This window comes from Momordica charantia, assembly GCF_013281855.1.
Source record: "Momordica charantia cultivar OHB3-1 chromosome 1 unlocalized genomic scaffold, Mcharantia_2.0 BLBB01000001.1, whole genome shotgun sequence".
NCBI lineage: Eukaryota > Viridiplantae > Streptophyta > Magnoliopsida > Cucurbitales > Cucurbitaceae > Momordica > Momordica charantia.
The window spans coordinates 19,099,962-19,126,791 of NW_028275157.1; the positions used below are offsets into that span (position 1 = coordinate 19,099,962).

The window sequence follows — 26,830 nt, forward strand, 5'->3', positions numbered from 1 at the left end:
TTACATCATATGATTTTGTTGTCACTTACTATTATTATTTTTAATAATAGAAGTTTAGATAAAAAGATCCCTAAAAATATAATTAGTGGAAGTATGCCTCAGTAAAATGAAGTGTATAGTAGTCTTTTAAAAAAGTAATGCTTTAGAATTTTGTAAATATGACATAAATATTTGTTAGTCTATGAATTGATCAATAAAAATAGGTCTATAAATTTACTAGAATCCTTAAAATAATTATTTATGGTAGTTCACTCTTCCTTAGTGTTTGTAATTAAACACAACTTATATTTTAAGAGAATCATTAACTAACTAAGCCACCAAAAATCAAATTAGGATATTGGTTAAAGATACAAATATCATGTGCTAATTGATTCATACATTAAAATTTTAAAATGACGTAGAAAAGCAAGTTTAGGCGAGTTCAACCTCCAATATAAACCATCATGGGATAGGGTTAATTAAGAGGAATCCCATAATGACCATATGCCTTAAGAATTAGTCGAATGTTTCACGTGGTATATATTGTCTGTCCACTTTGGATATATCCTCGTGTAAAACTTTATTTACCTTTACTTTACAAATGTAACAATTTAAAAAGAAAAATACTCAGCATTTTCTCTATTTTAATTGTGAATCGGCCACAAACGTACGGAGCATAAGGTGGTTCATTGATGTGGTCACTAATGGGGTGGGCTGACCAAAGCGTTGGTGTGGGACAATGCGTAGTGGGCAGTGGCAATTGGTTTCCCTTTTTTCTCAGTGCTTAAAGTTTTGAATACCCACATCGCAGTGGAGAGACGTAACACTAACATGCATGCCTTTTTTCTTTTCTATTTCGAATAAAATTGGGTCTCAAATCTCAATCCAATTGCCCACTTTTAACCCGGTCAGTAGTCAGAGTAATGATCATAAATAATATACATTTTGACAAGTAGGATCTCGGATATCGCCTTCAATTCAACCCACTTCTCCAACCTGCTTTTGGCATTTTCTGCCATTTTTTTTATGCTTTAATTTGAGGCACAAATCAACCGCTCCTCTATCCTTATTAAATCATTTATTAGGATTTTCATTTTGTTAAGTCTTTTGCTTTAATAATGCTTTCAGATTTTCGGAGAATAAAATCTGTTTTTCTTTTTCTTTCTTTAATCAACAAATATAGATGTGGGGTCTCAAACTTCAATTTAAAGTTTAGGTATTCCAAATATTGAACTAACTTAACTAGTGTTCAACTTTGAGATTATTTTTCTTTTTCTTTCTCTTTTTTGGTTTGTTAAATATATGTCGTCTTTGTACATTAAGTGTTTTTTTTTCTTCCTTAACTAGATCATCTACACATTCAAACGATAAAACTTTTTCGCTCTCTATTTAAAAAAAACAAAAAAGGAACAACATTGTCTTTAATATAAAACACTATAACATTTTTGAGAGACAACAAGTTTAAAAAATATTTTCTTAAATGTCTTTTCTAATTGATAAAAACACTTTTTAAGTATGGTTAGGGGTGAATAAATGACCACCGTAGCAAAATGACGTGGAGCTATCTTAACCAATAAAGATGCACCTCAACATATAGAGGCAGACCTTACACCTTGACCACATAGGTGAAGTAGGCCCCACCTTGGCCAAAAATGAGGTGGGGGAACACCTTGGAGTCTTCGACCTCGAGTCACGCTTGGTGTATGGGTGTACGATGTATCGATATCCAATCGACACGTTTCAAAGTACAACGTTTGGGTATCATATATATATATATATATCTTGTTGACATGTCTTCTGGCTGGTGATATGAACCCGAGTATAAAATGACTAGGTTGTAGGATTGTCTGTTCTCTATAAACAGTGAAACTCACCTCGTACTTAGGTACGTAATATCACTCACTTCAGCTCTCGACACCACCTCTACCTAAATAGTAATTTAAGCATTAGAGTGTGTTGAACATAACATCCCACCCGTGCAAGTTTTGTAGGTCACAACTTTAGCTAAACCAGCTCCACCTCAAATATATTATCAACAAAGTTTACTTGTGCTAGAATCACGCATCAACGACTCTCTCTACTTAAAAAAAAAAGACAGCGTTTTAATTTAAAAAAATACTATTACTATCGACACTTTTAAGAGACAATACGGTAGAAACATTTCTTTAAGTATTGAAATTCCACCCTCAAACACAATAATTACTACGTCATATATCAATATTGTAAAAATATCATGTTGGATAAACGTATTTTCGTCCATATTTTTTTATCGGTCTTAATAATTCAAACATAGTTCAAGTAAATAAAAGAATTTATTAATATCTTAGAAGTTGATGGTTCGATTCTTAATTCTACGAGGATACAACTCAAAAGAAAAAAATCATTTCAACCACCCTAACAAATTTCTAGTATGGTTTCAACTAATTTTTTCTAAAAAGAATGGAATAAATTTAGATAGCGAAAAATATGAAACTGGGTACTTTAAATTATATTGAAAAATAAAGGAAAGACAAAGAGATAATATATTAAATGGGAAGAAAGAGATAGGAAAATAGGGAAATTAGGTTATAGGAAAGATTGAAAGGGACGTAGATGGAGAGTGGGAAACTACATAGCACACAGCAAATTCAAACAACCACTTGGATACAAAAATCAGCAGTTATAGTGGAATTCCTAGTGACAAAGTTAGGTACAATTTTTATTCAAAAAGCTACTTTTTTTTTTCCTTTTTCTTATTAATAAAATATTTTATTTTTTTACCCCAAAGAAGAAAGAAAAAAAAAAAGTAAACAATAATCCCCCTCTCCATTATAATAATGGGTTGTTGTTCTTAGGATTGGATAAAAGTGATGATGCACAGGAATCTAATTCCTTTAATTTTTTATATGCTGCAATCACAAAACTCATACTGTTTTCCTTTATTAGGCACATCAAATGTCATTTTTAACCCTTTTTGTAGATGGAATATCAATCATGCCCTTTACGTATTGTAGTTTTCATTATCTTTTTAGGATGAAATTATTATTATTAGTTTTTTTAGAAGATTTAACCTTTAAGCCGAGACGAACATAACTCAGCGGTAATTGATATATATATCTAATTAAGAGATTGTGAGTTCGATCATCCACTCCCACATTTTGTAAAAAAGAAGAAAAAACTTTTAATTTCACAAAACTATTAAAAGATGCTTTGAAACTCAATATCTACTAGAGGGTAAAAATGGACTTGCCATGTAGAGATCTAGAGGTAGGTAAGAGCTAGATGTTTCCCATAATCTCGTAGACATAACATGGCCCATCTTTGAAGTTGGACCAAAGGTGACTTAATAATTTGGTCAAACTCACGAATTTTCTGACAGCATAACAAAACGATCAGATGTCATCATCACCTAATCCCTTATAAATAGAAGCATCACTTTGACCTCAAACACGCAATCTAAATCTCGACTTGAGACTATAGATTAGTCCCTTACTAAATTGAGCATCAGAGTATTTATTATTTTTTTGTGCAAATCTTTCCTTACTAACTCATTCAGATGTTCATAGTTCTTGAGTCAAATTAGAACTCACCATAAACAATATCAAAACATGCAAGCCCTACTACAACAAATTTTTTATATAGACCATGGCTACTGATCTAGTGCATATTACCACTAATATCTATCATAGTTTAATATCTAAAATGAAGTGTTCTAGGTAATTAATGAAAAATCTCCAAACAGATCAAAATTAATGAAGTGAACTTTTATCCCAAATATATATGGGAAGGAAATCTCATTTTCTTGTTCAGTTATATTTTTGTTTTACTTTTAACGTTTACAAAAGGTCACGAATAAATGACCATTTGTCAAAATTTAGCCACCCATTTAATTATAAAAAAAAAAAAATTGAAATTGCATGGAGTCCAAAAAGATGAATTGTCGTATTGGGCCTAACAGAACATAGCCCATAAGCCCAGCCTTTCGGTCTTTTTTTTTTTAATTATATTATTATTATTATTATTTATTATTTTTGAGTTTTGTGATGGTAGCGCGTAATCCCTAACATTCAAACCAAGGATGTCTACAAACTGTTCGTGAGAATGCCCAGCACAAACTCCATCACCAGCTCCGTGGAAATCAAAACTCTTCGAAGATCTCCAAGATTTTGCACTCTTACTGCACCGCCAGGCCAGGAACAGTTCCCCCCCACTCGAAGATCTCTCAGATTTCTGCAAAAGAATGACATTTCAGCTCCCACACTCCCGGAGGTCCGCCGCTCCCACTCCGCAATCCGCCAGGTACACTCTTCCCACGCTTGTGTCCGACCCTTACAGAACGTTTCTCTAAAAACCCCCAAATCTGTTCTTGCAAATACCACGAATAAATCGAGTAAATCCGGTGTTGTTTCGAGTAAAAACGAGGGTTCAAATACAGGGTCAAAAAAGTCTGCGGCATTCGAAAATGGGTTTGAGGGAATTCGAATTCCAAGACGGTCACCTAGGTTATCCTGTGCGCCGAAGATTGAGAATGCGCTCGAGGGTCGTAACGCGAAAGTTTCAAATAGTTCATCAATTACTTCCGGAGCGCGGTCGAGTGATTTGAGTAGTCCCAGCCCTGGGGTCAGAAGATCTCCGAGACTCAATAATGGAGTTGGGGAGCACCAGAGTACCGGCAAGTCTCGAATGTTTTCGTGTCAGCAAGACGCTCTCGAGAGATGCGGCCGGGACAGGGGAAAGAAGTCCAGCGGTTCAGATAAAAAAAAGGGGTTATTACATGTTAAGAATATTGATACGAGTGTGAGCTCCAGCGGGAAAAATGTGGCTGAAGGAGAGAGGAGGAAGGGAAATTCTGCTGATCCTGAGGCTAATGTAGCAAAATCTGGGGGAACACAAGTAGTTGATGGAGAAATGAAAAAGAAGTCAGTGGCTAGAAGGAAAAGAAAGCGAGAGGAAGATGTGGTTGGGATTAGACAAGGGTGGACTGAAGAACAGGAAGCCGCATTACACAGAGCTTATTATGCTGCTAAGCCCACTCCCAAATTTTGGAAGAAGGTTTCTAAACTGGTATTTCCTGCCTCATAAGCTTTCGATATTAGATGACTTACCCTGCTTGCCTATCTTTTCTACTGCTTGACATTTGGTACTTCACTGTTTTTACACTCCATTTTTGCTTTAGTTTGTCTTCTGATATGAACCTCAATTTTCTGAGAAATATTGGAAAAATCTTACCAGGCATCTTTTTGATTAGTTGGAAAGGTAAAACGTATAAGATATGACCCAATTTGGAACTGTTTTATGAGAGAAGTTGCAATTTTTAGGATTGTGTTAATTGGTGGAGGTCGCATATTGGTTTTAGGAATCACAGGGGCCTGCTGAGCTTGATTATATGCAGCTGTTCTTCTAGTTTATTTCTTCCTTTCTCCTCATATCAGCCTTTTTCCCATTTTTTCCCACTTCAGTAGGTACGTTTTGACTGCTGGTTGTATGCAAGTGCTTTAATGAGCGCACTTGCACATTTTTTTGGATTTTCAGGAGTAATGAACAATGGATTTAATTTTGATAATGATAACTTGGAGACGAACTCAAAGAAAACGTTCATATTAACATTCGATCTGTAATGGACCAAGGTTTCTACCCTGGAAGCTGAAGTAGTTTTTCTACTTATACAGCACGTCCAATGGGTTTTATACATTTTCAAGATAAGAAGATGCACTGGTTATTTCATAGCGCCTCTGGAAGGGTACGGTCTGCATTTCTTTATTTTTCTGTTTGGCAACGTATCTTCTTGAAAGCTCATTCCCTCGTTTATATAGTAGGTCCGTAAAGTCTACTTTTTTGGCTGGCAATAACTTCATCATTTTGTTGAAAAGGGAAAAAGTAATGTACTTTAACCTTGAGTTATGTGCAATACAATTCACAGGTGCCTGGAAAGTCTGCCCAAGATTGCTTTGATAAAGTTCATTCCAACCATATGACCCCTCCTCAACCTCGACCTCGATCCAGAGCACGGAGCACAAAATCATCTCAAATTGAACTTTTGTCACCTTCAGAAGGTAAACTTCTAAATCTTGATGGTGCAAAGGCTAGAAAGTCTAGTCGCAAGAATCAGAAAAGCCATAATGCGCAGAAAACTGTGAGATTTTTGTTAGAGAAGAATTATCAGGGGGCGCTGAGCTGTGAGGCCGATTTTTTCTCACTACTCGAGCCAAATATTAATCTCTCTCATCAGTCCCCTCAACCAAGTAAAGAACTCTGTAGCACAAAGGGTTTACTAGGAAATCAAGAATTCCTTCACGAGAGATCCTTGCCAAACCACAAGAAGCCCCGTTCAAGATTTAGCAGCTCAGTCGAGACAGTTGTTGTTAGTCCACCAGTACTGAAACAGGTGAAGAACAGGTCCTTGCACGAGAAGTACATTGACCAGTTACATTATAGGGAAGCAAAGAGAAAATCAGTGTCAAGGTGCGTAGAAAACTGCACCTTTGAAGAGAAGGTTCTAAAGGAAGGCCATGCTGCAAGAACTAATGATCTTAGAGCTGCTAAAAATGCATTGATTTCTGATGCAAGGAACGCTATCCACCAGTTACAAGACTTGCATGCCAGTTCCACGAGCGAACTTGATTTTGATGATGGTAACGATTGTAGTGACAACATCGATTATGAAAGTGAAAGATGAAACATGATACATTTCATTCTTTTATCTTCACCAAAATTGCCTTAGATCGCTTGTATATGTGCATAAATGAGATTCCTCTTTTTGTGTAGTTACCAACTTCCAGAAGTTGTAGTCTATGCCAACAGCAGTTCTCGAAGCCATCCGGTTTTTGTATACATCTTATACAGTCACGACTTATGTAGACAATGACGTATTGATGTGATCGAAGCATAATATGTTAATAGAGCGCATACAGAGCAACTCCATTTCTGGTTAATCAGATAGAAAGGAAAACATGAACAAGTGACTGCTATAATCTGGAGCAACTAAAGAAGAAAGTAATATCATAAGAAATGGAACTCTTTGCTTTCATCTGCTTTGGTACATTATTAGAGTGTGTGTATCCAAGTCTAATCACTAAATGCAGCAAATAAAACCCAGATCAGTTATTGGAAATAGCCTATTCGGATTAATTATTTCTAATTGCAACAGATTCGTCATTCATCATCCCTTGGAAGAACGCCATTGATGTTCTTCACTTTAAGCGTTTCCTCTACAAGCAATTCCCTCCATATCCTGCATTTCTGAACAATGCTTCCTTTACATCTTCAGAACTTGCCACTGCTTTCTGGGCACTTCCCTGCTGACCAAAAAAAACCCAACATTTTTTTCCCATTGAGAAAAACGAGAAGAAGCACTCACAAAGACATGGAAATTAATATTAGAAAGCAAAAGAAACAAAACCTCAGAGCAAGAAGCTTGCATTGAAAAATCATTGAAGCAGCTAATAACACACTGATGAATCTCAAGGCCCAAAGCTTCCAATGTATTGACAGTGGACAGCAATAATCCTGGCCTCGTCGCACAGCAAATGTCGATTCGAGTCTCCCTTTCCCTCTTTTCAACATCGAACTGTATTGAAAAAAAAAAAAAAAAAAAAACCAAACTTCAACCATTAGCAATAGCAGAGTTAAAAGAAAAAAAATCAAACAGTAAAAACAACAACAGTAAAACCCCACCTTGGGGGAATTTCTCACTAGAACTTCACTGGGCTTGGGTTCCTTGGAGATCCCATTTAAGCTCCGGTGGTTTGAATCTACACCAACCTCTTCTTCTTCCTTCAAGTTATTGATTCTTTCAAGTAGTTCTTTCACGTAATCGATTGTGTCTCCAAGAATAGATGTTCTGTCCATCTGGTTCGCATAAGAAAGAAAAAGTTAAGTTACAAAGAGACAGTAAAAAAGAAAAACAAAAGAGCATGGATTGAGCTTCACCTTGCTTATTTTAGGGACAATTGCTCTAAGCATTGAAAGGCGATCGTTCAATCGCTTCCTCCTCCTTCTTTCGGCCATTAAATTCTTGGAGGGCTGGCCTTCAATTTTCTTGGCCTTATTGCTGCTTCTCTTCCCCAATTCTGGCACACCCATTTTAAAAGCAGGAGCTTCAGGGCCAACCATTTGCTCCATTTCCACTTTGCTCTCCAGAAAACCAACTTCTTCCTCCTCCACCGCCGCCGGAGGCGTTTTATTACTCATAATTTCTTCCTGCGAAACAAATGGTGGGGTTTCGTTGTTCTTGGTGTAGGAGGAGGAATCCAGCTCCGGCATTGCAAACCCTTCGAGGAAATTAGTGTAGAGGAGTTGGTCGCCGAAAGGAAAATCATTTGGCGTGGTTTGAATGCCAGGAAAATGGGGGAAATTTGGGGTACCCATGGCGGGATTCTCATCAAAAGAAGAATTGAAATTCCAGCCATTTTGGAAGAAATCGTTGAACCCATTTGAGTGGGAGGTCCAAGGAGTGGAAGCTAACAATTCCTCCAAGAAACCATGTTGACTGAGCTCCATTTTCTTCTTCTTCTTCTTCTTCTAGTTCTTCCCTCTTTTGGCCTCTGGAAAGCGGAAAGCAAACTAATGAACATGGAGTTGCACCAACTTGGGAGAAGTATTATATTATATATAAATCTACAAATAAATAAATAAAGAAACATATCAATAATAATATGTAAGGAAAAAAAAAAGGGTTGATGATGCTCATACTGCATATGGTATGTACCAACTAGTAGTAGGGTTAGGGTTAGGGCTATGGAAAAAAGGAATCTGCTTTTTGCGATTTCTGTATCTCTCTCTCGTCTGTGAATTTATGTCTTTTTCACCGAACCTATCAATCAGACAAAATTTGTTTTCTTTTTTCAAATAAACAACTCAATATAGTTTTGACCCACAAATCTGTCTGAACCACAAAAAGCACCAAGATACCATCATATATATAATAGTATCACTGTATCAGGTTCTTTTTTCTTTTTTAATTTTTTCTTTTACACACGTCTCTCTCACCATCACCTTCAATATCTTTTTTCTCTCTCTCTCCGTACTATTTTGATCTCTATGTATTTCTTCCTATTTAAAAAAAAAAAATAAAATAAAGCTTCCCATAAATTTTGATTTAGTTATTTTTAAATTTGAAATTAAAATATTTGTATAGCTGATATACTTTCATGAAATTTTAGGTGTCAAATTTGTTTTTTATCAAAAGGTCACGAATTTGAATCTCCCCACTCCCCACTCTTATTTATTGTACTAAAAAAAATGAAACGTTAAGGGATTGAAGGAGAATTTCTAATTATCAACTTGAATATAATCATGAGTTTGAATAATCACCACTGCTACATGTTGTACTAAAAAGACAACTTCTAACTCCTAATATGTGTGGAAAATATTTCAATATTATTAAACTTTAACCTAAGATTTTAGGTGAATATAACTTGGGCTTTTCCATAATTCTAATCGAGAGGATTAGGATAAAGATGAAAGAAAGCAAACCTAACTTAATTGAGCTCTAATAGGAGGTCATGTTAGCACCCTACCCAAGAGACTAATAAGTACTCCAACTTAACCCTACTCTAGAGGGGTAAAAGTGGAAAGCAAATAAAACCATAAAAGTGATCATAGTTTTTAAAGGATTTCATATAAAAAAAGTTTAAACAAGTACCAAGTCACAGGGTTATAATAAGTAGCTATTATTTATAAGCAAGCATCGATACTTTAATTGTATCAATCTGGTTTCAATATTCTAATTTTATTTTATTTTTTGTAATGATTTATAGTTTTATTAGAGTATACTGATTGTTTACGAGATGTATGTAATGGGATAATTTAAAAAATTCAAATGTGACAAATGAATTTGTAATGTTTTTTTTTGTTATAATAATATTGAAGTCCATTTATTCAAAATATATACATATATATATATATATATTGAAGTCCAAAAAGCACACTGTTTAAAATCCATGAATTTGTGTGTACTGTTTTAATTGAAAAGCGTAAATGGATAGGTAGGACCAATGCCAATATTTAGAAAGTTAAATGATAATTGTCAAAAAAAAAAAAAAAAACAATAATGCAATTTTTGTTACGTTTTTAAAGTTATACAACAAATAACTCGTGCTATTTCTTTCTTTATTTTGTAATAAAAAACAAATATTGCAATCATAAGGGTGAGACTTTAAACTTTCAAAATATTAATGAAGCTAAAGTAGAATTAGAAATTTTAACAGTAATATAATGCCCCTTCTTTTTTTAGTTCAATATAATGCCACTCCTAAACCTGCGCTACGTGGCCAAAAGCGAATTAATAATTGATAAAATAAAAATAATAACTATAAGGTTTTATTTTTGTTCTTAGATAAATTTAGAATTACATAACCTTCCAATGCATACATCTTGTCCGTTAGTTTGGCCGAATCAACTTGATAGCGTGATGTCGTCTAAATTATTTTTCGTCGCAGATTTTGTTTTATCCTCCAGTAAAGTTGTTGATCGATCTTACTTTTTTGATTTGTTAATTTTCTTGATGAGATATTAGATTTACAAAAGCAATTTAAAAGAAATTGCATGTTAAAAAATACGTTTCAATCTTTATATTTTTGTAACGATTTTAATTTTTAATAATTTGGTTCCTATATTTTGAGATTTGTAACAATTTAGTTCTTTTAATTTTAGTACGTAACAATTTAGTTTTTATAGTTTAATATTTGTAATAATCTAATACCTAAAAAAATCTAATCAAAATTAAGCGTCGTTTTCTTATCCTATAACAAATTAATCTTAATAATTTATAAATAAATTTGGTCTCTCATCAATTATTGATCTATAGACTAAATTACTACAAATTTTAAATTTTAGTGACTAAATTGTTACATTAAAGTTTTGAAGACTAAATTGTTATCAATTTAAATTTACAGTATTTTTTTAACCCGAAAAAAATGTATTGCTTCAATGACATTCACCTAATAGTTAATTTTTGTCTTTCTAGTACACCTAATAGTTAATTAAGTGGTCACCGAACCTAATTTCGCGATGCATCATTTATGGCTAAAACAATTGTCTTGCTATAAACGTTAGTTGTGCTTGAAATTTATTGTCTTATATATAGTCTATATAATCTCCTCTTGCCTTAAAAGTAAAAACTTCTATCCTAATAACTAATTTGATACCAAAATCCGTCATATAGGAACCGTGAATATTTTCTTTATTTTATTACTTTGTTTTTTTTTTTCCAGTTCAAATAAAGGATGGGAATTGAAACCAATTGTATTGATATTTATAAGATATTACTAAATGCCTTAATTGATGGGTTTAAGCGCAATATTTGACTACTTAAAGAACTAAATAAGGGGATTTAGAAAATTGTAATTGAGACCTGCACACAAAAAAAAAAAAAAAAAAAACAAGAAGAAGAAGAAGCTCAAACATTCAAGTGAGTAGAATTCGAGATGTTCTCAAGACTAGCAATGAATTTTACGTACCTGTGCGTATGAGATATAATATTGAAATGTTGGATCTACTTAGTAGTCACTATCCACGTCCGCGATAACCTAGACGTGAGTTCTTCAGTAGTTGATGAGCAGTTAAAAATGGTTTACTTCTTGACACCTTAGCTCAACAAACACAAGTAGTAAAAGTCGAGTTGTGTAACTGCTTGGTGCAACTCTGACTTTTCGTGCTCTATTTAGGCTCACGTGTCTTATTAAGAGTAGTATGTATGTCGCTCTCAATTTTACCTCCATAATACGATAAATAACTATTCTGTAGAGCTTGACAACCAGCACTACCAACAATAAAGAAAATGAAATAAAAATATTTAATATATAGAAAGTAATTAATAATATGGTACAATATATGAATGGTGGGTCGGGGTGCTAAAATTTTAAATGAAGTTTTAGTGATACGAAAAGAGTAGTGCAATATATATCTCTTCTTGTCGGTGGTAGATATTTGAATTTATAACTTTTTTTTGGAAGTAAATAGTTCTTTTTAGTATAAATGTAGGGTGGATAATCGAACTCATAACTTCCAAATTGAAGATATATGTTAATTACTACTTACTTATGCTTGTTTTGGGTTGGAGGTAAATAGTTTATTAGGTGAAAAACAATAAAATATAATATAGAATATGCAGAGTGACGTCAAAATATGTGTTGTAAAGTTGGATGAGGTGGATTGTCGGGCGGGGGAGGGGGAGCATTATTGAGAAAAAAAGGCGAATTGCTTTTTGGATATTAATTAATGGCTCACCTCAACCTCAACCCCAACCCCGGCCCTCTCAAATTGTGTCACCAACCCCCACCACTTCATGCTATTTCTCCCATTATCTTTATCTCTTTTTTTTTTTTTTTAACTTTTCAAAAATTTAAAAATAAAAATTAAAACCACTTCCTTTTCTAACCAACTTTCTCTTCTTGGATGCTATCATATGTTTTAATCTTCTTTTTTTCCTACAAATGTTTCAAAATGAAATTTAGATGTCGACTAGGAGAGTTATTTTATTTCATATTGCTTAGTACTATTCTTCCTGAACGATGAGCGAAAAATAATAAGATAAAGATAAATATTCGTTATTTTCTACGAATTTTATTGCTATATATGGCGGAAGCAAGATTCTAAATTTTAGGTCTTACAGAATTAACTTGTTTTGATTCAGTTGGTTAGTTTAGTCCGAGTTGATAGTATTAGGTTAATTAGTTTTGAGAGTTATTGGGTTATTTATTTGGAAAAATTACAAAAACATCTATAAACTATAGAAGGATTAGAATCATACCCTCAAAATTTTCAATTTCATCAATTGCTCTCCTAAACCTATGAAGCTGTTGCTATTAAACTTTTAAATGCAACAAAATGTATTAATAATCCTTAAAGAATTGTGTTGCAACTCATAAACGTAAGCTTTTGGGTTGAGTGTGTTTGTACATTTTGCAAAATTTATATATTTAATTGCAACACTTAGTAAATTTGGGGTGACTACTCAAATGTAAAGTTGAAAAATGCCATTGAAACAACCCGCGTAGTTCAATGGTAGTTTTTGGTTATAAAAAAAGGTAGTTTTGTAATTTTCCTTTTTGTATTTTCTCTTAAGGTTATAAATGGCCAATAATGAAAAGTAATGGATACTCTCACAGATTATTGAGACTTCTTGATAACCTTATTTTTTAAAAAAAAAAAAATTACTTATTTTCTCATACTTTCTTGGATAATATTTTTTACTTTGTTTTAGAACCCCACATTTTTTTTCTTTTTAAAAAAATTATTTTAGGACACATTTGAATCTTAGCCAAATTTAAAAAGATAATAATAAAAGACTACTTTTTTGTTTTTAAATTTTAGTTTAAATTTTGAAAATAACTTTTAAAAATTTGATAACAAATAAAGAAAATGAAAGTAGTGTTGGTAAACTTATTTTTCAAAAACGAAAAACTGTAAATAGGAACAAAAGAGTTTTACATAGGATTTTCTTTCATTTTGGGAGTTTTCTCTATGATTTTTTTTAATTATTATTATCATTGATTATCGATGTCATCGTGCGCAAACCCGTTGCATCATTGAGTTAAAAAGTAATGTAAATAAAACTTGGCCGTGATCTACATTAGCGATAAATTTTTAATTTTAAAATTTGAGAATTATTTATCAATACCATTCGCTTTAGGGTCTTATTTGAGTATTTTGTCTTTAAAAATATTTATTATTATTAAAAATTTGACAAGTAATTCTCATTTAAAAGAAAATAGAAAAAATATTTTTTAGGTTGTATTTCTCTTTTCTACTTGTCAAAATTTTAACGTTGGCCAACAAAAAAAAATGAGGGTAGTCCACGAACCATCACCTAAGTATTATCCCCTTATCTTAGAAGAGCAACTTTTCTAGAAATATTTTATAAATGTGTGTGATTGAGGTACTAATTGGTAAAGATCTTGATTATAGTTCTCTTCAAATTAATCATGATTTTTTATTTTTTACTAATTTGGTTCTTAAAAAGATATCATATCCTTAAAGAACTAATAACGAAAGTATAAGGATTTATTTTATAAAAAAAATGAAAGAAAAGGGCCTTTTAAGGCAAACACAAAATTCTATTTTCTTCTATAATTATACACAATGACAAAGGAAAAGAGTCGTTCCAAATCCAGACCATAGAAATACCATACCGCGACTGCCATTGTCTTCCTTTTGTATTAAATAAAAAATACAAAACCTCAAAATAAAAATAAATGACTGTTGAAAGGACAAAATTGTCAGAAAGTGATTGGTTGAGTAAGATATGCAACATCAATATTGATGCAATGCATGGAACAAATGTCTTTTATAATTTGAAAAAGAAAAAGAAAAATAGTGTAACTTTTTCTAATTCGTTCTTGTTTGTAGAACACGCATCCCGAGGGGGCCGGGCGTCTGAAACATACACCAACCAGACCCCATACCATGTGACCATGAATGTTACTCCCTCTACCCATACTCTTGTCAATATTCATTTTCAATCTTACCTTACCTTCCAAATCCCACCTTCTTTTCCTTTCCCTATATTTTCCCCCCAAATTATGTATTCCAACTATACTTCTTCATTGTCAAAAAAATGAAATTTTATGAATATTAAGACATCAAATTGAATCACTCATGTAAGCTTGGAAAGGTAGGGTTACATGAGTGGATTAATTAGGAGGATCTGATTGACCGAAGAGTTGGGAAGATGAACGTGATTGCAAGATATGTCGAGTTCTTGTCGTCGACCTTAATTTGGATGGGAGAGTCAAAATTCTCAGCAGGATTGAGCATGACTCCGTGTGGGGCCATACTGAAAAGATTTGAGTCGTACTCAAGTCATCATCACCCGTTGAAAAATAGGGATAGTCGGGCCTTGGAGCGGCAGGAGGGACGGCTAGGTCTATCATCACAAAGAGCAATTATTACGAGATCTCGTATAAATGGGATCAGAAGATGCCTCATATGTGTAGTGCGTGCACAATTTTAACATCTACCAATCAACGCGACATAGTTTTGGTCTTATTTAAGTATTGGGTTGTGTTGGTAACATGCTAGTGTGTGATTTTCATGTTGTACAGGCTACAACTCTTCCTCCCTTTCGTCGTCGGAAGAAACATCTGAGTAGGGTGCTTGGTTAAGCCAATCACTCGAGCCTGAGTTTTCCATCAATAACTTCCACTATATACTTACCTAATAATTTTAATAAATATGGCTTAAAAACCATATAAAACCCATAAATTTCCTAAAATCAAGCCTTTAAAGTCAATAAATTACAAAATCACATCCCAACACATTATCAGCCATATTGAATCAAATCCTTAAAAAATCAACAATTTCAACCAAAATCTAGTCTGATGTATTATCTTTTTCAAAGCTCCATCAATGCCATATTAAGCTTATGTTTGTAATATAAATTAAAATGTGTTTTTTAGTACAACATGCGAGGTGAAGGATTGAACTCACAACATCTTAGTTGGAAGTATATGATAATTACCATTGAACTAGACTCGTTTTACCAACTAAAATGTATTTGAACGTTTTATAAAATGGAAATTCAATAGAGGTTAAAATTGTCTACTGATTCAAGTTTAAGGTTGAACTTGATAAGATTGTTGAAAAATTATGGTAAAAATTGACTAGTTAAAGGATAAGAGTTAAAAGTTTTTTAATCGGAGGGTGGTCATTAATTTTTCATGAAATGAATCACTGATCCTCGTAATTGAACAAGGTTTTTCCAAGTGGAAATGAATCAGTAAGATAACCATATATTATTTAGAAAACCACTTGTTTGGTTGTGTCGGGTTAGAAAGGGTAGGTTTCATGTGAAGCATCATATTATAAATTTATAATAATAAGATGCAAAACCGCCCTGTGCATTGGTATTGAAAACCATCAACTTTGCAGCTGCAGAGACGGAGAGAGGCAGATCAGGATTCAGTATTCAGGAAGCAGTTGTTTGGTTAGTAAAAAGCGGTATTTGGTTTGTACTGTAGCCTGATGTGGAGCTGTGCGTGAAAGAAAAGAAACACAGCGGGGAACAGTACAGTAGAGTAGCACACAATTTGACAACATTAAATTTGATATTTGTTGGGTGTGTTGAGTTGACTCGCCTCTCGTCTGGTGTTCGGTACATTTTACATATCCAACAGTAGTGTGGGATGTTTTTCTTTTCGCCGTTCCTGTGTGAGCCGGATTAACCATGCTTTCAAGTAAAAAACTTATTCTAGAAGAAGAAGCAGTAATTAAGCACATTTTATACCAATCTACTTGTGGGGAATGGAAAATAGAGGGGAGTGGGGTGTGAAACGAGGAGGGGAGGAGGGGTGTCAGAGTCGTCTTTCACGGGTCATTTCATCACAAGAAAACGAGGGAGGGAGTAGCGAGGGGCCTAAAAAGGAGTGCAATTTTAACGATATATCAGTGGCACTGCTGAAACTGTAGGTCTTCGCCACGCTTCCCAACAAAACAAATTCCTCTAATCTTTTAATCTTTTTTACCCTCACCCTTCAGCTTTATGCAATCATAAGCCCCTTTTACTCCCCCCCCCTCTCTGCCCTCTGTTCTTTTTTATCATACAGTATACACCAAAACCAAACCACTCTCTCAATTTTTCATTCCCCCAAAGTTTGTTTCTTTTCTCTCTCTTTCTTCTCTCCCCAGTCCCCAGTCTCTACTGTTCTTCCGTGAGACACCTACTGATTTCCAACTCAATTGGATTCAACCATTTAACCTTTATATGCCACACCCATCTTTAATTTCATGCTTTGCTTACCTAATAATAGCACTTTTTTTTCAAAAATTAAGGGTGTTTCTTTTGTTTCGGAGTTGAGCTTATAACTTATTTTCCCTGTTTTTTAAATACTAATAATTTAGAAACCAACTATTATTTCTCAACTTTTCGAAACAACCTGTCAGATAGTTATTGTGAGAACGTATGTTTGGCTCATGTACAGTTTAATTGTCTTGTTTGGTTCAGAAATTTGAGTTCCTGTAGTATAAGTATATATTATAAGTAAAATATGGATTTAGTATTCATATGCTTGACATTTGCAAAATTGAATATATACAATCTCATGGATCGTTTTTTTAGTACGACATGTGGGGTTAGAGGTCGAACTCGCAACCTCTTAGTTGGAGATAAATGTCAATTATCGTTGCACTATACTCATTTTTTTAATTCAATAATTACAGGAGTGAAAAATTAAGATAGTAGTATGTATTTTGCCCACTATATTGTTCAAATCAGCAAAATCAGACAATAAGTGAAATTACTAAATCTATTACTCAAAGATAAGCAAAACTCACCTATTAAATATAGAAAAAGACTTCGCTCCTTAATGGTGAGGAGCATCGTGCTTCTTACCCTCACGTGATCTTATAATAATAGGATAAGTATTGGCTGTTATAATTTTTATTATTTTATTAAAATTTATAATCTCGTCAAAATCTCACCGGATCACTTTTTATTTTTTTTTTCAAATTGATTGAAGGATTCTTCTATTTTTTCTCTCTCTCCGTAACTTCTAACTCCCTTCTTTTTCTCTCATCTCCTTCGTCATTTTCTTCTCAACTAGGAGTTGCAACCTTTTTTTTTTCTTCTCTCTTCATCTCGGTTTTGTTTTTCAACTTCACGAATATTTATCCATGATTTAAAGGTGTATACACGTATATATATACTTTTTACTTTTTTATAGTTTTAAATGATTGTCGAGAAGTTGCCTAAATTGCATAACATTATTCTTTTTTCTCACTTATTGTTTCATTCTGTGTCTTATTGTCTTCTAATTTTAGATGGAGACTTCTGCAATTCGTTGTTCATAGCCTTTTTTAAGAATGTAATTGAAGAAGTTTTGAGACATGGATTAAAGTTGCTAAATTTTTTTCCCAACTTTTGCTTAAGATTATCGACCAGTGCAGCAAGTTAAAAAAAAAAGTAGAAGAAGATGAGAGAAAAAAAAAAGAAGTGATTCTAACTAATTAAAAAACATTAAAAGAGATTTGAGGAGATTTTGACCAAATTATGGATTTTAATAAAACAATTAAAAAAGCAACAGCTTATACTTGTCTCCTTACTTGTCTCCTTAGGACCACGTGAATATAAGAAGCGCAATGCTCCTACCGTTAAGGAGCGAAGTTTTTTCCTTAAATATATAGACTTTTTATCTTTTACACCTTATACAAATACCTCAAATGTCCTATTAATCCTCTCAAATTTAGTCGATGAGTTTGTTCTTTCTCATTTCTTAAAATTTGGTAACTCAAATCGGATATTAGCTCAAAATTTATTTTATTTGAGTTCACTGTCCATGGATACGTCAAAATAAACAAAAATGGATCTAATTTAGATGCCATACAAATTAATGAAAATTATTATATTCACAGAAAAATATACTTAATGGGTTGAGAAATGTTAATATGGGAAAGCTCTGACACTGATATTTCATTATTTTGAGCGATACTGATCAGAGTTTCAGAACTTGAATTGTTTGCTTAAAAATTGTTGTAAAAAGAGAGTTAAATCAAAGTGAACTTTTCCCAAATAAACCAAGAGAGAGAGAGAGAGAGAGAGAAAAAAAAAAAATAAAAAACCTTAAGTTTTAAGGTTGACGTGAAACTTAAAAAAAAAAAAAAAAAAAAGAGTGAGGACTGATGACATAAATAATTATGTAGTTGAAGATTGAGATCCAAACAAGTTCAGTGCCTTTTTTTTCTAGAGTAGAACACCAAATCCAATGATTAAATTTTACAGCTGGTTTTCTATTTTATTATAATGTCACTCTTGGCATTTTGTTTGACTGTTTTCTGCCTCTGTGCCTTAGAGAGAGAGAAATTAAATTTTAATAGGGAATTTTATTATTAATTTCAGATTTATTAGTTAATAATAAAATTTGTGTTCAGTTCAGTGTTTTGTTGCTTTCAGTAATTTACTCGCCGGTTCATTCATTGTGTATGGTTAGTTATATTAATATTTATGGAGTTCCATTATCAATTGACGATAAGAGGAATAGGCCATATGTATTATAAACTATTGTAATGTATCTTTTCTTTTCAAGGTGATACTTAACAAGTTATTACTTTGATAATTTACTGCGGGCCGTATTGTATCTAATAATTTTTTTGTGACATCCATAATCTAAACTTATATTTTAAATCACTTTATTCTATATTGAAGAAAGAGTGTTAAGTCTAATCTCAAAGTATACCTGAAACAAAAATATGTGGAAATGTAAATGCGTTATGCCGATTTGACATAAATAAATAGTAAATTTATTGCATAGTAACATGTGTTGCAAAAATGACAAAAACATAAAGACATATATATTCGATTTTATATTAGATACATTAGTGGTATATTTTATCAATCCTACTCTGATATACTTTATCACGTAAATGTATATATCAGTTGTATATTTTACATTGATATATGAGTGATATATTTTATTGCATAAATATGATGCACCAATAATATATTTTATATTAGGTATGTTGGTAATATATTTTACTAGTGATAAAAATATATATATTAGATACGAAAAAAATATTACTATATTTATAATTTTTTTTGTTGTGATAAATTTGTAAGTGTGAAAATATAGCTTTGAATATATGATTCCATCACATATTTTTTATTAATACAACATAACAAATATAGATATGAGAGATTGAACCTCTAATTTTTAAATTAAAACAAGATATTTTAACGGTTAAACTAGACTTAAACTGTGGCATGTGAAAGTATAAGAACCTAGAGGGAAATTTTAAGTCCGAATTATAATTTTAACCATCGTTAACATAAAAATATATTGTCATGTAACAAGAAAACATCCCCCTATTTTACACGCAATTCCAAGATAATAATTTATTCTATTAATATTGTATCGCCTTACCAAAATTGACAAAAGACTCCTTTTCCTTCAATTATTGCAGAAATGGCATCGGTATGTGGAATGTAGTAGTTTAAAGAAAACACATCTTTGGTCAATTTCCCCTTTTTTTTAATAAATAAAAAGGAGGATATATTTGAAATTTCACTTCAACTTGGCAAAAAAATAATTCATATTTAAGAGACTCACCATCTTTAAAATTTTGTTTGATAAAAATTTATAAATAATTTACATCAAGTCAATTAAAATAAAAGTTAAAGCCAATCGAAGGGTACCTCAATGAACCAAGTGTCAATGACCTCCTAATTGAAAAATTAATCCACCAACTTCATATTTGTTATACCAAAGACAATAAAATAAAATTTAAAAATCAATGTTATGCATTCCAAATTATATTATAATATCAAAATCCCTTTTAGATTACAATTAATTTTTGTATCAAGTTGTTTATTTTAATTCTTAACTTAAAACCTCATGAGAAAGGTTTACTCCATAATATATATTATAGTCAATTTTGTAGGAAAAAAAAACCATAACATTAAATGAAAAGTGTGTATGTAGAGTCATACACTAAATTATTTGTAGATTTTATTAAATCTCTCTCTTTTTTCTTTAAATTTCTTGTTAACAATATTTGTATGATTTTATCCTCACGTATATAAGGATAAACATATAAAGTCTTTAAAAGCATAAATATGAGCTAATAATTCTTTTGATTTTTTCTTATAAGTTAAAAATGAGTCGGTTCAAATTTGAACCAAAGTTATTGGGCCGAGCTGAATCCTCGGCCCAAAGTTAATCGGCTGGAGGATGGACGACGTGGACTAGTGGGAGGAAGGGGTTGGTGTTGTGGGGTCCACACTCTGAATGGGCTTACGTACCGTACATGGTCGACGTCGCTGCGTACGGTGTCTGTCTGCCACGCCCATGATATATAATTCATAACTAAACAATTATTTTTTATATTTCCACTTCTGCCCCTTCTATTTAATTATATAATCAATAATTTAAAATTATTATAAAATTCTCAGATAAAATAATAAATCGAATGACGAACGGCTAAATCCGTTCATCAAACCCTCATACCTGAGCTGTATTATTGATGAATTTAAACTTTTATTAAATCTTTATTGTTTTTTGGGGTTGGAACCATAAGTAAAAGGTCTAATACTGGAATTAGTGAGAGGTTGAATTAATTTGCTAAAGTAATTTAGAGGGTCAAAAATATAAATATATTTTTTATATAATAAATTTAGAGGGTTCAATAATAACTAACAATTACTTTTTCAATAATCAAAATAGTTTATAATATTTTTTGAAAAATCACTTTAAAGTTGATTACTTGCAAAGTGATTGATCGGAAAGAACTTTAAAATCATTTTTATGTTGATTTGATGTTTGTAGAATCACTATTAGCGTTGTGTAACTAAACAAAATTGTGATTTTAAACCATTTTGAAGAAATGTAATAGAATACATCATTATTTTAATTAAAACTATTTCATAGAAAGTGCTTCCACATTTTTTTTAATTCAAAGGTATACTACATTGATTTTTGATGTTGCTGTCTTTAAATATTTGGTAAAATCAAGCCAGAAGTGTTTGGAATTCTCTACTCTTTTCGTGGGACGTTGGTTATTGTTGAATGGGGTAGACATTTTAGTCCGAGACATTCAAAACGAGATCCAAGTGATGATGACATCTACAAATTCCACGATAAATCCTCTTCGCATGTAGATAATGACTGTTCAAGGAGTGAGGCTTGTTGAGCATTTGGGAGTTACCTATGTCGTTTTCGAATCGAAATTTTTGAACACAATTCAACCAATCAACGGTGAATTAAACTGTGAAAATGAGTCAGCGACCTAGTCGAAGACATATATCATATCTACTGCCTCTCATTTTCTTTCTACTCAATTTGTGTATGTGAGTAGGTATTCAAATGGGGCTTCTTATGTTGTTGCTAGAGAGTGTATCAAATATGATTTTTCCCATTCATGGCTCTCTAATTTTCCTCTTTAGATTTCTCAAAAGGTGAAAGAAGATGTTTCTTTTGTTGTAGCCCACGAGGCTCTTTGATGTTTTCCATTAATGAAGTGTTTTGTTTATTAAAAAAAAAAAACCACCATATTTATTGTTCTGAAAAAAGGGGGGGGGGGGGGGGGGGGGGGAATTTGCATTTTGTGGGTTTTGAATCATTTGTCTTTTTTAAAAAGGCGTAGTGGGAGAGAAGGAATTTTGGTAATTCCCACATCGGCTGTATCGAAAAAGAGGCAGTGAAGATAGACTATAAAAGACGAAATACAAGTTTGGAGAACTCATACCTTTCTCGGCCTTTTCGCTAAGATCAAGTGTAGTATCTGTTCTTATCAGTTTAATATCTGATACGTGGGCCATCGGCCCACATGATATTAAATTTATTTTTCTAGGTTGAGGGCCCACTACAGCAGCTTGCTTCTGGGGCTCTCTCGCGTCGCCCTTGCGTTGCACTGATGCTCGGGCCTGGCGCACACCTCCAATCTGTAGTCCTAAATCTCAGCCCATCTTTTATTATCAGTCCATCCTGGCCAATGGCCCCTGTTCCGCCGATATCTTTTTGACCTTTTTTTCCTCTTTTATCCAATCAATATCTTTTGATACAAGGGTGTAAGATTTTTTCCTTTTTTTAATAAATATTATGAAAATGAAAAGAGTCTTAGTGGGAGTTTTTTGTTAAATAAGTGAGGTATGGTAGTTGGGTTTAAGGTTGATGGATTTAGTAGAATTGTATTTAATATTTTATCGATCATTATACATTAATATTTTCAAGCCAAAAGCAAGTTGTATGGATGTGGGAACTCAACTGGTAGAACGCAATAATTGTGGTAGTGGATCACAACATTAATGAAATACCAAACAATTTCGAATTAGTTCACCACTCGCAATTTGCAACTCGTGTGGCAACACAGCAAAGGCCGCCATTCTTGCCCATTAGCTCCAATCCTCGTCGTCTTCCACCTCAAAATTCTCTGTGTTACACTTTAAGATGTCTATTTCATCCAAATCCATCTTCTTCTTCTTCTTCTTCCACTTCTGCATCATCTACCCCAAATCGTCCTCTGGTCTCCAGTTTCCGTGTAGTCCACCGCACCACAATTCTTATCCCTTCTGCAACGCATCCCTCTCCACCACAGCCAGAGCTCAATCCATTGTCTCATTGCTCACTCTCCAAGAAAAGATCCTACAGCTCGCAAATAACGCCTCCAGCATTCCCCGCCTCGGTATTCCTTCCTACCAGTGGTGGTCGGAGGCCCTCCATGGCATAGCCACCAACGGCCCCGGCGTCTCTTTCACCGGCCCCGTAACTTCCGCCACCAGCTTCCCACAAGTCCTCGTCACCGCCGCTTCCTTCAATCGGACTCTCTGGTTCTTGATTGGGTCCGCAATCGCAGTCGAGGCTAGAGCAATGTTCAATCTGGGGCAATCTGGGCTGACGTTTTGGGCGCCTAGCATCAACATTTTTAGGGATCCCAGATGGGGAAGGGGCCAGGAGACTCCCGGTGAAGACCCCATGGTCGCTTCGGCTTATTCAATTGAGTTCGTGAGAGGTCTTCAGAGCGGGAATTGGGGGAGAGGCGATGAGATTGGGATGGAAAGTTTAATGGTTTCCGCTTGTTGCAAGCATTTTACTGCCTACGACTTGGAGAAATGGAGGAATTTCAGTAGGTATACCTTCGATTCTGTGGTAAGATTTGCTTTCTTTCCCGCAACGTATCACCCAGTTCTAGTTCTAGCTCTAGCTTACTTCATTCAAGTAATTTGGAATTGCCCATTATGTTACCAAGTCTCAACTGGTTTAATCTTATCATCTGGGATTCACATTGTGAGGACAATAGAATCAACAGTGTACATGATTTTGCCCATTTGAACTTTGACTCGGTCAGTTTAGAGCTTTAATTGATCATCATTTTATTAGGTAACAGAACAAGACCTCGGGGATACATATCAGCCACCATTCCGAAGTTGTATTCAACAAGGAAAGGCTAGCTGCTTGATGTGTTCTTACAATGCCATAAATGGGGTGCCTGCTTGTGCAAAGCCCGATCTCCTGCAGAAAGCCCGAAATGATTGGGGCTTCAACGGGTAAACACTTCCCCTTTAGTTGTTCATCAGGTAGAATTTGAAAATCAGTACTGCCCATCTAAATGAGTTAATGGGCTATTCTAGGTTTAAGGCTTGGATTTTTATTCTTGGTTAAATTACACATATAGTTCCTGAAGTATCAGAGTTTTGGGTTCGTAAATCTTTTAAAAAATGTTTAATAAGTTAGGTAAGATTGAAAGTTTAGGGCCGTTTAGATACAAAATTGAAAGTTTGTATTTCTTGCTGGAACACCCAGATTTTCTTCAGAATGAGGTGGAGCTTTTAAATTTTTTGTACTTTTTAAACTTAAAAGTAGCTACAATTTTAGATACAAAGGGCCGTTTAGACACCTTTTAAATTTCTTGTACTTTTTAAACTTACAAGTTCAAGGACTTAAGTTGTTATTTAACCTTTTATTCCTTATTTCAATCAAATACAGGTACATCACCTCGGACTGTGATGCAGTAGCTACAATTTATGAATATCAGAAGTACACCCACACCCCTGAGGATTCTGTAGCAGATGTTCTCGAAGCAGGTATTGCTATGCCTTCTATGGATTAGCTACCTCTAGTGTCATTTAGTGTGGGGGTTCTCGACTCGAAGAAGGTGATGATAAGAAATTGAATTGCTTGTAGGAATGGATATTAATTGTGGTTCATTCATGCTTCGGACTACTAAATCCGCCATTGATCAAGGGAAGGTGAAAGAAGAAGAGTTAGATAGAGCTCTCCTCAATCTTTTCTCGGTTCAAATCCGTCTTGGACTCTTCGACGGGCATCCCAGAGAGGGGAAGTATGGAGAGCTGGGAGCACAAAGTGTTTGCACTTCGCAACACAAAACTCTGGCTCTCGAAGCTGCAAGGCAAGGAATTGTGCTCTTAAAGAATGAAAATAGATTTCTACCGTTGAATAAGCAGGCTGTTTCTTCATTATCTGTTATTGGATCTTTGGCAAACGATGCAAGCAAATTGCTTGGAGCCTATGCAGGTGGTTTTTTTTGTTTCATCAGTCTTGAATTATGGTTTAGTTCGATTCTAGTAGTCGTTAAACCGTATTCTCTGTTCCATGGAATAAGATCTTTCCTACATTACTTGACGGTCTGAAAAATTGGCCAGGTTTGGTCTTTCCGAGTTTCTAACCACATTGATGTTTGCTATCGGAAACTGAACTAGAATACACTTGCTTTGTTCTTTCTGTAATCACTCATCTTGGTCAGCTAAAGAAACCACTACATTTGTTTTGTTGATCAGGAGTTCCCTGCAGCTCAGTGAGTCTTCTTGAGGGATTTCAAGAATATGTAGAAACAATTTTCTTCTCGTCTGGTTGCCTTAATGTGATGTGCGCATCAGATAGTGGATTCGACGAAGCAGTTCTTATTGCCAAGAAAGCTGATTTTGTTATTGTAGTGGCTGGGCTCGATTTATCTCAAGAAACTGAAGATCTAGACCGAGTTAGTCTTTTACTACCTGGTAAACAAATGGACCTTGTATCTTCCATGGCATCAGTAAGTAAGAAACCGATCGTTCTCGTGCTCGTCGGTGGTGGACCGCTTGATATATCCTTTGTAAAAAAGGACCCAAGAGTTGCAAGTATTCTTTGGATCGGGTACCCAGGCGAAGGTGGTGGAAAAGCTTTAGCTGAAGTCATCTTTGGAGACTTCAACCCAGGTTTGTATCTTCACAAGATACTACTTTACTACTGAACATGATATACAGTAGTACACAATCACATATTTCTAAAAACAGCTCCAATCACAATTAGTGTATCATATTCTTCTCAACAAAATCTCAGGTGGACGGTTGCCCGTGACGTGGTATCCAGAATCATTCACCAATGTTCCTATGAACGATATGCACATGAGATCAAACCCGTCACGCGGTTACCCTGGAAGAACATACCGATTTTACACAGGAGACCGGGTCTACGGATTCAGTCAAGGCTTGAGCTACACAAGTTTCAAGTACAGTTTGTTATCAGCACCACAGAAGGTGAGTCTTTTGGGAAACTTGGAGGCAGTTTCTAGCAGAAGAATCATGATACCTCAAGTAGGAAATGGAGTGGAAGTGAATTATATGGAAGTCGAGGATGTAGAATCCTGTGATTTGCTCAGATTCTACGTTAAGTTATCAGTGGCCAACACTGGTGAGTATGATGGGAGCCACGTGGTGATGCTGTTCTCTGAGTTTCCAAAAGTCTTGAGAGGCAGTCCTCAGCGACAGCTGATTGGCTTTGATCGGCTGCATGTAAAGAGACAGCAATCAGCTGAAAGCAGCATCTTGGTGGATCCTTGTAACCATTTAAGTATGGCAGATGAATATGGAAAAAGGGTGATACCTTTAGGAGATCATATAATAAGCTTGGGAGATTTGGAGCATGTTATTTCAATTCAGGTCTTGTAAGTGTGTATAAATGTGAAATTAAACCTGGATTGCCACTGTTATAAGTATATGCTACCTCAATTAAAGTATATGGCCTGTTATTTTAATTCAACTTTATATTATAGTTCACATGTTGGGCTTTGTAGATTCATATTAATTTTTCCCACTCCCTATCTTGGCATTTTCAATAAATTAGCCATGGTAGGGACTTGATGTGAAATCTAATATAAAAATTGTAGGATGAAAATTGAAAACTTTTTATCTATATCGTTTAGTCCTTCATTCAATTTAGTCTCTAGTATTTTAAAATTTTGTATTTAGTTTCTCCAGTATTATATAAGCAACTAATTTTGACATTACAAAATATTAAAATATAAAAAATTAAATTAAAACTTTTTAAACCAAAAAAAAATACAAAAACATTTACTTGGGAACTGGGCAAAAATGGGTAGCTGTCATCAGGACTTCAATCGGTGAGCCACGTTGGCCAAAACCAGAAAAAACTTTCTGGTAGAAACACAG

General features: G+C 33.9%; 3 protein-coding genes and 1 non-coding gene across 7 annotated transcripts; 3 read left to right on the forward strand and 1 right to left on the reverse strand.

Annotated features, from left to right (window-relative positions):
- The first annotated feature begins 4,006 nt into the window (after positions 1–4,006).
- On the forward strand, positions 4,007–6,774 carry LOC111005607 (Homeodomain-like superfamily protein). The gene is made up of 2 exons (XM_022277172.2): positions 4,007–5,022; positions 5,879–6,774. Exons 1-2 carry the CDS (start codon positions 4,060–4,062, stop codon positions 6,632–6,634), a joined length of 1,719 nt encoding a protein of 572 aa, XP_022132864.1. The 5' UTR covers positions 4,007–4,059; the 3' UTR covers positions 6,635–6,774.
- A 157-nt stretch (positions 6,775–6,931) lies between these two features.
- BHLH093 (beta HLH protein 93) lies at positions 6,932–8,804 on the reverse strand. 4 transcript variants are annotated; one of them, XM_088124722.1, is made up of 5 exons: positions 8,650–8,804; positions 7,888–8,501; positions 7,651–7,806; positions 7,358–7,525; positions 6,932–7,256 (listed from the first exon to the last, which is right to left on the reverse strand). In XM_088124722.1, exons 2-5 carry the CDS (start codon positions 8,455–8,457, stop codon positions 7,167–7,169), a joined length of 984 nt encoding a protein of 327 aa, XP_087980848.1. In that variant the 5' UTR covers positions 8,458–8,501; positions 8,650–8,804; the 3' UTR covers positions 6,932–7,166. The 4 variants fall into 4 exon arrangements, with proteins under 4 accessions (XP_087980848.1, XP_022132866.1, XP_022132867.1 ...); XM_022277174.2 differs by having other exon boundaries at positions 7,633–7,806; positions 8,650–8,801; XM_022277175.2 differs by having other exon boundaries at positions 6,932–7,253; positions 7,633–7,806; positions 8,650–8,800.
- Positions 8,805–22,127: 13,323 nt separating this feature from the next.
- Positions 22,128–22,323, forward strand: LOC148213392 (U2 spliceosomal RNA). The gene has a single exon (XR_015793127.1). It is a non-coding gene; the product is annotated as a U2 spliceosomal RNA (small nuclear RNA).
- On the forward strand, positions 22,144–26,437 carry LOC111005767 (Glycosyl hydrolase family protein). Its single transcript, XM_022277393.2, has 6 exons — positions 22,144–23,531; positions 23,763–23,929; positions 24,369–24,466; positions 24,567–24,917; positions 25,181–25,597; positions 25,722–26,437. Exons 1-6 carry the CDS (start codon positions 22,833–22,835, stop codon positions 26,327–26,329), a joined length of 2,340 nt encoding a protein of 779 aa, XP_022133085.1. The 5' UTR covers positions 22,144–22,832; the 3' UTR covers positions 26,330–26,437.
- The last annotated feature ends 393 nt before the right edge of the window (positions 26,438–26,830 follow it).

Bases quoted from the DNA above. Each gene is read 5' to 3' on its own strand.
- BHLH093 (XM_022277174.2), bottom strand. From the start codon at position 8,457: ATGGAGCTCAGTCAACATGGTTTCTTGGAGGAATTGTTAGCTTCCACT. The intron at 7,807-7,887 runs GTGAAGCTCAAT...TATGCGAACCAG, and splicing joins TTGTCCCTAAAATAAGCAAG to ATGGACAGAACATCTATTCT. The intron at 7,257-7,357 runs GTTTTGTTTCTT...TTTTTTGGTCAG, and splicing joins TGCAAGCTTCTTGCTCTGAG to CAGGGAAGTGCCCAGAAAGC.
- LOC111005767 (XM_022277393.2), top strand. From the start codon at position 22,833: ATGTCTATTTCATCCAAATCCATCTTCTTCTTCTTCTTCTTCCACTTC. The intron at 24,467-24,566 runs GTATTGCTATGC...AATTGCTTGTAG, and splicing joins AGCAGATGTTCTCGAAGCAG to GAATGGATATTAATTGTGGT. The intron at 24,918-25,180 runs GTGGTTTTTTTT...TTTGTTGATCAG, and splicing joins ATTGCTTGGAGCCTATGCAG to GAGTTCCCTGCAGCTCAGTG.
- LOC111005607 (XM_022277172.2), top strand. From the start codon at position 4,060: ATGCCCAGCACAAACTCCATCACCAGCTCCGTGGAAATCAAAACTCTT. The intron at 5,023-5,878 runs GTATTTCCTGCC...TACAATTCACAG, and splicing joins GGAAGAAGGTTTCTAAACTG to GTGCCTGGAAAGTCTGCCCA.